At 40.6% G+C, this 15273-nt stretch overlaps 1 protein-coding gene across 1 annotated transcript in view; it reads right to left on the bottom strand.

Moving 5' to 3' along the window:
• The window catches only part of LOC149148961 (Methyltransferase family protein), a 101997-nt gene extending 87123 nt beyond the window's left edge, over window positions 1–14874 (bottom strand). Inside the window, exons 1-3 of the mRNA XM_089440363.1 lie at window positions 14750–14874; window positions 14220–14490; window positions 13742–13851 (exon numbers count right to left, since the gene is read on the bottom strand). Of these exons, the coding sequence (XP_089296489.1) occupies window positions 13742–13851; window positions 14220–14450 (341 nt within the window). The 5' untranslated portion in view covers window positions 14451–14490; window positions 14750–14874. The remainder of the gene's footprint in view (window positions 1–13741; window positions 13852–14219; window positions 14491–14749) is intronic.
• Between the last annotated feature and the right edge of the window lie 399 nt (window positions 14875–15273).

The raw sequence follows: 15273 nt of genomic DNA, 5'->3' as shown, positions 1-15273 counted from the left end.
TAACCCTAAACCCTAACTCGATGAATGCATAGAGACCAAAATAAAAATAAAAAATGAAATCGTGAGGCTCCAAACTTATTAACCCATATACATAAAAGAAATCGAATGTTTTTTGTTCTGTGTAGTGAGGAGCAGAGGACGTAGGAGGAATGGGTGCGGATGGCGGAAAGGAGCAGCGATTGGATGAGGAGGACGAAGCAGCGTAGTGAGGAAGGAGATACGCAGAAAGGGCAGCGTGTTGGAAACTACGCGCAGGCAGAAGAGGATGCACGATGGAGAAGAGAGGATCAAGCTCTAGATTAAGGTTTCGATGAGCAACGTAGGAGATTTTTGCAGGTTGGAAGCAAGGATGGCAATGGCAAAAAGGAAGAAAAGAAATTGCAAGTTGGACAACAGAAATGATGGACGCGTGAGGGTTTGATGAGAAGATAATCGTGGCTGCGGAAGAGGAGAGAGTAGCAGCTACGGGTAGCAGCAAATGGGGACACAGATCGATGGATGAAGTCAAACGAAGCTACGGATCGATGGAGGGAACTGAGCTGCATGTGAGGGGCAGGCAGCGTGGAGATGGAGAATACGATGAGAGAGCTGCAGATTCTGTAGAAATTTTGAATAATATGACACTTATTCACAGAGATTATCCCGATTATACACTATTGCAGAATACATGCATAATACATAACCTCCTCTACGTTGATCATCAATTTTGCAGAATTAAAAACAATGAAACATCAATCGCATGCACATATTAACACAGTATGTAACCCGGAGAAAGCATACAGCTGAAAAACCCACACTATCTGTATATTATAATGATTGAGAACATGTAACAATACATAGTACAATACTCCTCACAAGTACTCAGTACTATCTCCACCTGTTACACACAAAACTAGCTCAGATCTGAATCAATCACAGGTTCAAATCTCCTCCGCTGCTTGCCTGCCTCCACTGCGCAATCCTGCATAAGAATAGATGAATGGTTGAAGCAAACTTGTATTTCCCTTGGCTGAACCACGCAATCCTCATTGGCATTACTCAATCCATTGGTTGTGCAAATCTCATGCACAATTATAGTCACAACTGACAGCAATCTCAACCTCTAACACCTGTCTCCACTGAACTGTCCATGCACTGAGTTAACTGATGTATTCTTTAGTTGCTTTATGAGTTAATAATTAGTGAATTAATTAACAATTAATTCACATCACTCATCACTAGTGTATTCTGCAGTTAGACTAAATACAACTAGTTTAACCAAGTCAAACTGAACACAACTCCTCAATCAACTCCACCAAAACTCAACCACTTGAGTTCTAACTGAAGTCCACCATGCAATAGCTCAACTGACTCACAAGAAAAGCGTATTTCCTTCTGACAGCTGCATGTGCCACATCTGTAGCTCAAACTGAAGTGCTCCAAGAGGATAAGATAATGTTTATAGTCCAAATATTATTAAGAGCTAATAATATTCGATTGTTCTATTTTTAGCCTGGCAGTTTAAAAATAGACTACGCCCATATGTCTAAAAATAGAAGTCCATCTATTTTTACCAACATGACCAATCATCCACAAATAGCATCCTGCAACTCATAGACCATGATCCATATGTCTAAAAATAGACTTTGCGCCAAAAATAGCCTGCGGGCCCACTTAGTGAAGGCGACTTCTTTCCACTAAGCTCCATCATCTTGTTGCATTTTCAACACTCCCTCTCAACAAGATATGGATTATCAGCGACCCCTATCCTGCAACTCTAGAATGTTCTGCATGCAACACATTTGCCTGGTCCACTTGCTCCAACAACACTTGGAACAAAAACACTCCCAACTGACCACTCTGTTGGGCTAGGAACATACTCTAATGCTGAAGCTCTACCTGCTGCTAACAAGTGCTCCCTCTCTGACATCTGCGCTACTGCAACATCTCCATGCATCTCGCACCATTGCACACCTCTTTGTGCCACCTAGCACTGTGCAAAACACTTGTGCCTCTCGCATTGCTGCAGCCTGCTAGCTATGCACTGTCCTGGGATTCCCTACACTGTCGCTCTCTCTGCCGCTCCATCCGCATCTGTCTCTACCCAATCAGTCAGTTCCTGCTACTCCACATCGGGGCTCCCGTAGCAAGGTCTCATCCAAGAGGTTGGGTACCTCAAGGATCCTACCCCTCCTCCTTGGGACAATCAATCCACATCACCCCACCTCCTTCCTGGAGGTATGCCTGCATGTGATCCCTCAGCCCACCTGGCTCGAAGTTTCCCCCTACTGGAGGTCTCTACATGAGTAGATGTCTCTACTCGATCTCCTCTCAGCTTCCCTTGTTGTTGCACCAATCGTGGCTCCTCCACAATCGTCTGAGACTTCTTCTGGCTCTGCATGTTAAGAGATAATATACGCTCCCTCTCAACCACCAAGTCTCCATCAGTTGCCTCGCTGCTCAAGGATTTGCATGCATTTTGAACCTCAAGAGCATACAGGTTCTTGACCCGTGAACCAATCTGTTTCACCTGTCTAGTGATGATGTGTCTAAGGAAAACCTTTCCCTTACTGAAGACTACATCATAGCCTTTGTCTTCCAGTATCGCGATCGACACCAAGTTTCTCTTCAGTCCTGGTACATACTTGACATCAGTCAAGGTAAGGCGAGCTCCATGCTCCCTTTGAAAAATAACCGTGCCTACACCTGAGACACTATACTTCTCATCATTACCCATCGCTATGAGTATCTAGAGATCTTTCTCCTCCAAAGTACTGAACAAACTCTTGTCACCGATCATGTGGAAAGAAGCTCCACTGTCAAGAAACCAACCACTTCCCACCATGGATGAAACCATGCATGCGAAAAGTGTGAAATCCACCTCAAACTGTGAAGCAAGTGCCTCACCTTCAAATCCTTCTCCTGATCCCTTCTTGGATTTCCTCCGTAGACAATTTGCAGCATAATGGCCCACCTCATGACAACGAAAGCATCGCACTTTCGATTTGTCAACCTTCTTCCCATCATTGGAAGAACTGGATTCGGAAAGAGAACCCTTCTCCTTCCCCTTCTTTGCTTTGGCAGCCAAAGCGCAATTTTCTTCATCAGATGCCTTTGATGAAGATCCGTCCCTGATATTCCGCCTGATCTCCTCCTGCACAAGATCTGACCAAAGTCTCTCCCATCCTGACAATTTCCCCTGACCATTGACAAAGTCCTGATAGGAATACCAACTCTTCGGAAGACCAAGGAGAGCCAAGCTCACCAAGTCCTCATCATTGACAGTCACCCCCACACTTCCCAACTCATCCCGGCACTGGGTGAACTTCGTGAGATACCTGGGCATACTGTCTCCATTCTCACACTTAATGTTTCTGAGTTTATCCTTGAGCGCCAACTTCCTCTGGTCGCTCTTGCTTTGAAATAAATCTATCAACACTTTCCACATCAAGTATGGAGAAGCCTTTCCATGCAGGCTGGATACAATGTGATCCTTCACGCCCTCCAACAGAATCCTTCGACACTTTGTTGTCTTCTTTTGCCAAACCTCAGCATGAGCAGCATCAGTAGGCTTTGGGACCTCAGCCTCTATGAAATCCTTCAGCGCATTGTCATCTAACACCACCTCCATCCTGTCTTTCCATGCAATATAATTCGAGCTGCCTTCAAGAGCATACTCCAATCGCAATCCGTTGAAAGACATTTCAATTTTGAGACCAAGAAAACACTACTGCAAATTCGAATTCCACCAACTCAAAACTCAACCGCTTCTGATCTAAAATTCATGAGAACAAAGTATTTCTCGTACAGAGATTGACTATATGGGCTTTTACCGGATATCTCACCTTCCAAAAGAAGGATGAATCCAGAGGCTACCTGGCCCGATTACAGACTATGCCTAAAGAAATAAAATGTAATCACTTTCTGAATAATAGATTTGATGATCAACTCTGCTCTGATACCATGTAGAAATTTTGAATAATATGACACTTATTCACACATATTATCCCGATTATACACTATTGTGGAATACATGCATAATACATAACCTCCTCTACATTGATCATCAATTTTGCGGAATTAAAAACAATGAAACATCAATCGCATGCACACATTAACACAGTATGTAACCCGGGGAAAGCATACAGCTGAAAACCCCACACTATCTGTATATTATAATGATTGAGAACATGTAACAATACATAGTACAATACTCCTCACAAGTACTCAGTACTATCTCCACCTGTTACACACAAAACTAGCTTAGATCTGAATCAATCACAGGTTCAAATCTCCTCCGCTGCTTGCCTGCCTCCACTGCGCAATCCTGCATAAGAATAGATGAATGGCTGAAGCAAACTCTGAACCACGCAATCCTCATTGGCATTACTCAATCCATTGATTGTGCAAATCTCATGCACAACTATAGTCACAACTGACAGCAATCTCAACCTCTAACACCTGTCTCCACTGAACTGTCCATGCACTGAGTTAACTGATGTATTATTTAGTTGCTTTATGAGTTAATAATTAGTGAATTAATTAACAATTAATTCACATCACTCCTCACTAGTGTATTCTGCAGTTAGACTAAATACAACTAGTTTAACCAAGTCAAACTGAATACAACTCCTCAATCAACTCCACCAAAACTCAACCACTTGAGTTCTCACTGAAGTCCACCATGCAATAGCTCAACTGACTCACAAGAAAAGCATATTTCCTTCTGACAGCTGCATGTGCCACATCTGTAGCTCAAACTGAAGTGCTCCAAGAGGATAAGATAATGTTTATAGTCCAAATATTATTAAAAGCTAATAATATTCGACTGTTCTATTTTTAGCCTGGCAGTCTAAAAATAAACTCCACCCATATGTCTAAAAATAGAAGTCCATCTATTTTTACCAACATGACCAATCATCCACAAATAGCATCTTGCAACTCATAGACCATGATCCATATGTCTAAAAATAGACTTTGCGCCAAAAATAGCCTGCGGGCCCACTTAGTGAAGGCGACTTCTTCCCATTAAGCTCCATCATCTTGTTGCATTTTCAACAGATACGAGGGTTTGCTGCACGGAGGAAGAAAGGTTCGATGGCAAATCAATGGATAGCGTGGAGTGGAGCCAGGTTAAGCAGTGAGGGAGAGGATGAGATGGGCAGCACGATGTATGGCAGCGTAGATGGAAGAAAACGCAGGTACAGCGAGGGGTAGTGTTTGCTGCGGACGGAATAATAATTAAAAAAAAATGAATCTGCACAACAAACCCTAAAACATGCAGCAAATAAATCTACAAAAGATTATAGCTAGCCCAAAACCCAGGAATCTCACTAAAAATGTTGAATTTTTCTGGATTAATAATGAAACGCTTAAAAACTTTCCAGAATCCATCTGCTTCAGATTTGACCTTGAAACCCTCACTAAAATTCCAAATCTGAATAACTGGATTAATTCCCCGTAAAAATGATGTTGATGGACCTCCAGAAATCCAGATCTTACCCTCCGGGGCCTAGATCTGGACTCGGCACAGCTTTAGTTTCAGATCTGCAACTGAAATACAACAGAAAACACCCAAACGATATACATAGTGACCAAAAAAACCCTGAAACCAAAGTCAAAAAACCAAAATTAATTACAGATCTATGTACAAAAATGTCAGATCTAAGGAGTGTGAGTCCGACTCCGCTCCTAGATCTGATGATCTGTGGCTCTCAATAGCCAGATCTAACGATTTAGCACAGAAAAATTAAAAAAAAAAAATGAATTTTAGAGGAGGTACTAAGCTTGAAACACTTCATGCATCACCCATAAAAATATCTTATGGTGCCCGGGATCAAATTCAAACTGGGATCTTCAGAAAACACGGATCGGGAGTTGGTTGGTTCAGCCGAGAACTTCCCCAAACGCCCGATGATCTGATAATCAAAGATTTTCCTGCAAAACTCAATTCAGCCGTCAATCATAGAGCGAAAGAACAATAATAAAATTCAGATCTAATAGAGATACCTGCTATCATATTCAAAACTTAAATTACCATTCAAACCCCAGCGACTAAGCAAGAAACCTGTACTCAGATCGCTCTTCAGAAAGCTTATATCAATGGCCAAAAGAAATATATGCATGAAAATAATACATCTTACAGCATTTCCATGAAAACTAACACCAGCAGAAGTTAACCCCAAAGTCTTTCTTTATTGCTCATAAAAAAGATTACAAGAGAGAGCTTTTCGCTTAGTACACGATCAAAAGATCGAATGATTCTGACTGACAAAATGACCCCCTATTTAAAGATAAATTTCTCAATGGCTAGTTCGAGTGATCCTTGTCAAAACGATCTCGACTGTTGATGAGGATTAAAATTTCTTTTAATCTCATCCGTCGAAATTTTAAATATTGAGGAAATTTCAAATTTTTCAATTAAATGCATTTTAATATATTCAAAAATTAAAATTTTGCATTTATTTCCTCAAAACTTTGAGTTTGACTTAACCCCAGGGACCTAAGACATAAAATTTAGCAAAATAATCAATTAACCTTAGTCCCTGGACTAGTTAAGATTTAATTTTTTAAAGGATCCACGAATTTTACCTCTGGAAAATTTAAATTTACCTAAGATCTAGGACCTATGAGGGAATAAATTATTTTTCTAACCCTCAAGACATTTTACATCATGAATTTTACATTTTTACATCTCAAGGGGGAAAACCCATTTGAACAAGACCCTTACAAACTACCCAATTCTACGACGCAAATATAATCTAACAGATCAAGCAATTTGTAATAAAATAACCTAACCAAATAGTTAGGATTATTCCCAAATTATTTTTACATAGACTCGATCTAGCACACTAAGACTCCCCTAACATTTTAGTGACAAAATCCATTCCGGCTTTGGGGTAAGGCTAAAGGAAAACTCTGTCGACCGTGGGTCGGTGAGACAAAAAACCTTCCGGAATGTAGATCGTCACCAGAAAATTAGGTTTACCTAGGGAATTACGACACAGATCTGCTAGATTATTTACAGTTTACACATGCAAAAAGGGTTTACAATATAAGATGATCCTCAGGTTGATGATGATAGCTGGATGGCAGGAACACATCGATTAGGCGCTATCCCTTTTGCGAAAAAGGGGGTATACTGCTATGGGTAGTTGACACGTAGTGGTCAACACCACCCATACAACTAGATCAACGATCATAACACTAGTATTTTTATGTGATTAAAAATTTCTAAGAGGGAAATAGTCCACGGCCCCAACCAACATGGCCACTTGAGGCAATCTTATTAATGCAAAAGAAAAAAAATATACATAAGATAGTTCTCAGTGCTCACAATCGATCATCAATCATGACCCTCCGTGCTCATTAAATAGAAATCATGAACCAATCAGGCATTAAGCCATACAATCGATCATCAATCATGACCCTCCGTGCTCATTAAATAGAAATCATGAACCAATCAGGCATTAAGCCATAGATCAATAATTGTTAGTATCAAGAAGAATATGAGTCATCTCGTCACTCTATGTTTAGAACATATCGTGACTGCCAGATTACAATGCAACTAATGCATACTAAACATATTATTACCTAATAGACACATTAGACCAAGTTGAACTTAACAAGTTCCTAAGTATCTAAATACCCTACAGACTATGCATTCACTGCCATTGGAGCTCAAGTTAAAAAAATTAGGGCTAAAATTATTTTATTTGGCATATTCTTAGTGTATTCCCATTTGAATTTTCTCTCATTTTCTAATGTAAAGAACTTCCCCTATTTCTAATGTCCTAAGGCACAAGGACATGTCGACACAGGGAATTGAGTGTTCAACACACAACACACAAACCCCACGAAACAAGACACAAGGGACACATGTATTTGTGTGTGTGTAATTATATAGTTACAAAAATAAAATATAGACATAAAGATGCAAATTTTTAAAACATTTACAAAATGTTGATACAAATAGTTACTACAACAACATTAACATTCTTCCCTTTCCTTTGACCTTTAGCAGTAGACATTGATGATTAAGCCATGATTTTTAAAGAATGGATAAAGAAAAACACTGCTATTGGAGAAAAGAAATACTTGGGATCCCTTCAAATCTCCAAGAATCACTTCAAATCTCACTTTTTTCTTTAACCTATAGACAATGCGAGTGATTTCGTGCAGGTGGTAGGGAAAAAACGGGACATGCCAGTCTTGCTTTTCACATCCAACATGTTAGACACGTTGGGATACACTAAGCCAACATGCTTGACATGTGTTGGACACGTGTCCAAACTAAAATAACATGCTACAAATGTATGCATTTCCAACCTGAAGCAACAGGACATGTAGACCTAAACCTAGTGTGTTCGTATCTTAGCTAATGTCTTGACTCTTAACAATATGATTAACATATGAACTATGATTGAATTTTCAAAAATGTATAACAGTTGATAGTTAAAAAAATTAATCCTTTTGCATATATTTTTTTTTAAATCCTAAAACAATTCTTCTCATGAAATCTAAGAATTTACGAGGAATGTCAAGTGCAAGGTCATTCTCTACAATCCCAAAGGAAAAACAGAAATAACTTACACCTAGGGATTAAGACAAGCTACAAATAATCAAGTAGAAGTTTATGCACTTCCACGAAGTCTTCTCTTAGGTTAACAAAATAATGTCAGATCCTTGAAAGTTGATAGTCATTGGCTATTACAATGTGGTTATTAAAGCAATGCTAGGGAAAACAACTCCTTTGGATGGCAAGCTTGCAGTGATCATTGCTTGAGCCAAAAAAAGAGGTAAGCATCCATCTCGAAATTTCATTTTACCATGTTACGCATTTCCTCAACTCGGAAGCCAATCAATGGGAAAAGAAAGCCACTCTTATAGGCCTAGGGGAACTAGAGAAAAATGGGAGGATATCATTATGTTATATCCCTCAAAGTCTTTTAAGAAATGGAAAGGACACATCGAACATGTATTAAATCTCAAATGAATCCTGACCGAGCATATGAAACACCTCACAACATGATGAAAATCACAAGGACAATTTCTCATCACTCCAACTTGCGAGCTCTCATCTGCACTCAGCCTCTTGAATGCGGTCTCAAGGTTATCCACTAGCATTGTGGGATAATGGCATAAACAGGATTTTGAGTCTATTGCATCTGCGCTTTGGATGTTAGGGAAACCTCAGACCTCTAGAAAAGATCTTTCTCACTCTTTGGGTCACCTATCTAGAATTTTGATTTTATTACTCCAGATTTGAGATAAATAAGATAAGATAAGATAATTATATTTATGTCCAACTAATGACCACAAAGTAGGTCAAAGGGACTATTGAGTACAATGATGTATATACAAAGCGGGAGAACCAAACGGTCTCCTATAAAAGATACAATGCATGAAGTAAATCAACATCTGGCCCTAGCAAAGAAGATCCAGGAGCTAATAGGTTTGAGGATCAAACCCATCTCTCCTAACATCCGAGATTGAATGAAGAACATTGAAGAAACTCAACAAAGTCTGTTGGCCCAATGAAGAGTCAATGACAAGTGCAGACTGTCCACTAAATCATTTCCTGGGGGGGTTCTCACGCTGTTGAACGCTGGAGGACCTAGTTCATCTCCCAGGAACGGATCTACTGCTGAGATCTCGTGTGGCAGGGTGAGGTCCCACGGATCCTCACTGATCTGGAGTCTGGATACGTACTGGTATCAATCGATCTCTTAGTGCCCCTGTCTGAAGGTAGTACCCTGAAAAATGTCATGATCCTCTGTGTGGGGTCTGGTCTGGGAGGCTGAAGAATATGCGCTCGGAACCTGAGAGCCTCCTACATATATAGGGCCAAACATCTCTGATCGGGATACCTGAAAAAGTCGGCGAGGGTCCGAGAATCTCTGAACAAGCAATGAAACCTTCCTCTGATCTCGTAGTAGACAGGGCATCCAAGAATGAAGTGCACCTCGATCTCCACTTCCTGTAAATGACATACTTGGCAGAGTTTGTCTAGTCTATCCACCCGGTGGTCCGTCTCTACCCGAAGTCTATGAGAACCTACTCTTAACTGGCCTAGAGGAATGTGAAGAGCATGCATCCAGTGGTGAAACATATACTGGGGTCAAACAATGAGCCCGTCTCTCAACTCCAAGAAATGCTCGGCATAGAAGGCCATCTTTAGGCACAACCCTCTCGAAGGATTGACCCAGGGGACCTTGACGAACTGCCTGTAGATGTCCTCCCTAATGATCTTGTTTAGCTCCTATCTAGTACGTAAAAGGTGATCTTGTTTAGTGTCTTGTTTAGCATCTAAGGAATATCGGAAAGGAAGGAGACGATCCAACTGAATTCCCACTGACTCTAAGAGATTTGAAACTCCTATAAACCAACACCTAGCTTGGCCTGAGGGAGCAGAACGGGCAATAGTCTCATAAGAGCAATATGCCAAGTAAGGATATCGGTCCCTACTCTTCATCGAGTCTGCAAAGCCCTGGACATGATGCACAAATGAAACTAATCTGAAGACCATCTCAAGCCGAAAGGGCTGAGCTCCAAACTTTGCAAGGATGATGTGCTGCGGTACTGTCAGTTTGCACCTAATGATGCGGCGGAGAAGAAGAATCTAGACTCTCTCAGCTGAAGCCCAATCTGACTCAAGTAAAGACGATCCCCATATCTCTAAGCCAAATAAAACAGCGAGATGGATCAAGGTGTCCATGAGGCTCATCTTGGACGAGATGTCCTGGAAGTGATGTTGAAAGCACTCTCTCGAGAAGGCTAAGGATCCATATCCTTTGTTGATCCGAGGCTGAAGAGTTGGTCGCAAACTAAAGCGAGGACCTGAGAATTGCACCCCCAAGTAAGTATACGTGCTAGTGATCTCAATCTCCTCCCCTCTGAAGAGAAAGTGAAGGTTTGAGGTTTTCTTCACCCCATTGAAGATCATAACCTTGGTTTTACCCAGGCTGACCGTCAATTGTCGATGATCACAAAACAGAGCTAAGGAATCCAGCTTCCTCTGTAATCCTTTTGGGGATGACAAGAGGAGGACTACGTCGTCAGCAAAGAGTAGAATAGATATAAGAACCTGGTGAAGAAGGCAGCCATCAGTGTCCTATATATGCTCGTGTAGAAATGCTTCCAACTCATCAATATAGATCCCAAACAGGGTAGGGGATAGTGGACAACCCTGTTTAACTCCAATAGTGCTTCGGATGAAATCAGACATCCCATGGGCTGCGTGAAGACGACCAAGAATAGACTCATATAGGCGCATAATAGTGGTCAATAGGGTTGCAAAGATGCCAATATCTCTGAGTCTCTGGAGCAAGGCCTCCCTCGAAATCGAGTCAAAAGCTTTCCGAAAATCTACAAAACAACAATAGACTTTCGAAGAACAATGTCGTGCCTCCTCAAATCACGGCGCAAAGGGTGAAGATGTGGTCAATGGTCTGATGAGCCGGTTGAAAACCTGCCTGTTCCCTAGCTCTGAGTTGTCTCTGCTCAAGGTCACTAGAGAGCTTCCTATGTAGAACAGTAGCATACAACTTCAAGAACGTGTGACCCACCATGATCGTTCTGTAGTTATTGGGATTTGAGCTGGAACCTGATTTGTGGATCGAATGGATGATGTGGTGTGACCATGTCGGTGGAAAACCTTCACGAACTACATGGTTGAAGAGATTAGCCAAGTAGCTAACCAAAGCACGGAAATCGTGCTTAAAGAACTATGCTTGGTAGCCTTCCTCATCGCTTGCTTTGTTGTTGTTCATCACCCAAATGGCCTCTCTAATATCTCTATTTGAGAATAGGTAACAGGAAGAGGGTGCGGAGGTAACATGAATTTGGGCTTGCCCGGGAATATCATAAAGGTTGGAAGTGTGAGAGAACGTGGATGTAGGGTTGACGTCAGGTGGAAGATGGGAGCGTCGGGGAAGGATGGTACGCCAGAATTGTTTAGGGGAGTGGGCAAGGAGAACATAAAGTTCCCGTCTTCTATGAGAGACAAAGAGTCGTTTCTTGTGACGAAGGAGACGATGATAAGAAGCTTTGAGGTCAGAGTAGAAGGGTTAAGAGTGGGTGAAAGGCTAAAGCATATCGAAGTTCTCAATGTAGAGTCTTGCATTCATTGTCGTACCATTTGTTCATGGGGCAAGATCCAACTTTAGGGGAGATGGAAGTGCAACGAGTGAAGTGGGGGGAAGAACTTGAGTGCTGCTTCCCAAATGGCAGCTGAAAGACAGGTGTATTTAGTGGAAACAAAATCAAGCAAGGAGAACTGTGTCTTCGATGGGAGCATCTTGTGTAAGGTATGAAAGCAAATTGGTCAAGGTTCTTGGTCTGAATTCTGTAGTTTGGACTCCACATCCTGGTCTCAATTTCATCATTTTGGATCTATCTCAGGAGCTTTCTAGCCTTTGGTACGCTTGTTTCCGGCATTATATTTCCCAGGTTGTTTATCTTCTGGAATTCCATTTGCTGGGCAATATGTGGGGATTTTTTGGTTAAGGGACTTAGCACAGGCTTCAATAACCAAAGAAAGTGCAGGGTACCTGTAACTTCTTTGTAAATTCTGTTGGGTAGAGACATTTTCTCTAGTCTCGATTTTCTCAACCTTGTTCAGTTTGCAGGGAATTGTGACTTGGGAATAACAATGGTGGAAAACAGAGACGTACTGGAATTTAGAAGAACCTTGAGAAGAAATGAGAAATACATACAGACAAAAAGAAGCTCTCTATTCTCAGTGACATTCAAAGTGCATGAGAACAAACACCATTGTGTTTTTCAAAATGCAACCATTACGAATGTATTAGTTCAGCAAAGAGAGAGAATAGACATCCTGGAAGCAGAATGCAGCATGTTAAGGAACTTAGCACTCAACCTACGCAAGGACTCTCTCTCCAGCTTCAAACTATAGGCCCTAGAGTATTCTATCAATTCTGCACTTTAAGGAAGAGGAGACAGTGCATCAACTAAAGCAACCCATGGACATCGAGCAGCTGAACTCAACCCCATCCGATATTGGTCAGGAAGAGGTTAACAGCCAACATGTGTTTTGTTAGTTCTTATGTTTTTTAAAGTTAATAAACTTTTGGGTGTCTTTGTAAAGCAAGCTACCAGCAAGATAATATGGGATGTATTAATTATAGTATGTAGCAAACTCTCTTGTGCCATGTGAGAGCTGCTTATTTTCTCTTAGAACCTCTGGAACAGTCTCTTTGTGAAATTGCTATTACCTGGCCAAAGCAGTTTTTAATACAATATTTCCCTGTTTCCGTGTTGAATCCATTTAGCTTTCCTCGTTTCTACCAATAAAGGTTAAAACTTTGAATCAAAACCCAGGTTCAAAACCTCCCCGTAAGATATGTCGCCATGTAGATATGGCCAACAGAATTAATTACCCCATTCAAGACCCGGTGGAAATCCCGATGACGTTGACAGCCTACAGATGCGGCGTATCTTGGCAGACAACGTCTTAACAAAGGGCCGTTTACTAGTAAAAAAAATTGTCTCATTTCAGAGTATTGGAAAATCTAATCAAAATGGCCGTAAAACGACATCTTCTTTCCTACATTCAAAAGTATAGCGGCATGGCAAAGGGCTGCAAACTAAAAGTATGCAATAATGACGGAATGGCGCCCTTCCGGTTAAAATCTGAACCCTGAGTAAGTTGTCGGAGAATGTGTGCATACATTCTTGGAACAGCTATTCTGCATTATTTTCAAATATTGGAAGAATGGGATACAGACAAGTAAAAACCAACCGTAAAACCGGAAGCACAGAACTGCCATTGCCACAGCCAACCTCCAGGATCTTATTACTGCCATCCGCTTGCAACAGCTCGGGAAATTCCTTCAGCAAATACTTCCGTTCCTGCATGATCAAGCACGCATTGGAGTTGTGTTTGTCAAGTGGGTTGTAGTCTACCGGTTAAATGAAAACACTTTCAGTGATCAGGCCCGGGTTCAAATCCCTCGCAAAACACGCTCTCCTATTAATGGGGCAAACAGAGGTAATCTTAAATCACCCCATGATCAAACACACGTTGTGATTATGATTGTCAGGCCAACAGGTTAAATAAAGATACTTCCATGCTCAGAGCCGGGTTCAAATCCACTGAAAAGATGAAGCCATACTAATGTAGCCAATAGAGATGATTACCATATCTGAAACTGGGCAGAAGTCCTGACCACCATGAACGAGGCCATAAAAGATGGAAAGAATATGGTAAAAGGGTTTACCTTGAAGAAAGTTCCTCTCAAATGGCGTTGATGAAAGCTCTGCCATGCCTCCTTGTTGCTGCAGCACTCTGTCGCCTCATTACCGAAGTTAATAAATCCATCACGTTGATGTTCTTTCGTTTCCATTTCATCTCTGAGATCTTCCCAATTAAAATCCTCGCAATAATACGAAGTATGTCTGTCATCTCCCTCCTCGACTGCAATTTCCGCGCCATTGTTTGTGTGCTCCATTTCTCTCCGCAAATTGAATATGGGATTGCCAGGTTCGAGTCTGTGCCAAATTAGGGCTATTTTGTGATTTATACTATTAACATTCAAAACTTCAAAAAAATTTAAATGTGTAAATTTATGTGTAGAGTAACAGCAAACTGTTGGATTCTAGTGGATCGCATCATGATTAAGCAAGCCCGCAACACTTTGTAGTTAGAATTTGTTGGAATGTGCAATTCAAAATTTTCTCCCCTTTCCATTTCTGTTTACTCTCGAACTCGATTTGATGCGAGGAAAAAGTAGCATGGTATGGCATATACCTGGTCGTAATTCAGCGGCAGTGTGGGTCTAGCTCGGCCTTCAATCTCAAAGAGCAAAACTATCATTCAAAAAAATTTCTCTCAATTCATCGAGTCATTGAGTTTTCAATTACATGAATTATATTTTATATAAGTTTTAGTTTTTACAGGGAAAAATTACTGTACAGATGTGATAAATTTATTAGTATGAGTATTGGGTGATAAATTTATTAGTATGAGTATTGTGAGTACAGATGTGATAAATTTATTAGTATGAGTATTGGGTGATAAATTTATTAGTATGAGTATTGTGAGTTAGTTAATTAGTGATTGTAGTGTTATAAAGTATTATGTAAATCATGAGATTTAAAATTTAAATTTATGTGAGTCAAGCCAACAACAAAAAATATGAATATTGTTAGTTATTGTATTTTATGATTTTTCTCATTACAATGGTTAGTTATGACAAAGGTATAAGTATTGAAATATAAAGAGCTATAAGTTGCATATATCATTATTATAAGTATAACTCTCATAATTAAGAT

This window comes from Pinus tabuliformis, chromosome 9 (genome assembly GCF_031772625.1).
Source record: "Pinus tabuliformis cultivar Carrire ecotype Pingquan chromosome 9, CPIR1, whole genome shotgun sequence".
Classification (NCBI taxonomy): Eukaryota; Viridiplantae; Streptophyta; class Pinopsida; order Pinales; family Pinaceae; genus Pinus; species Pinus tabuliformis.
This window is presented reverse-complemented; position numbering and strand designations above follow the sequence as displayed.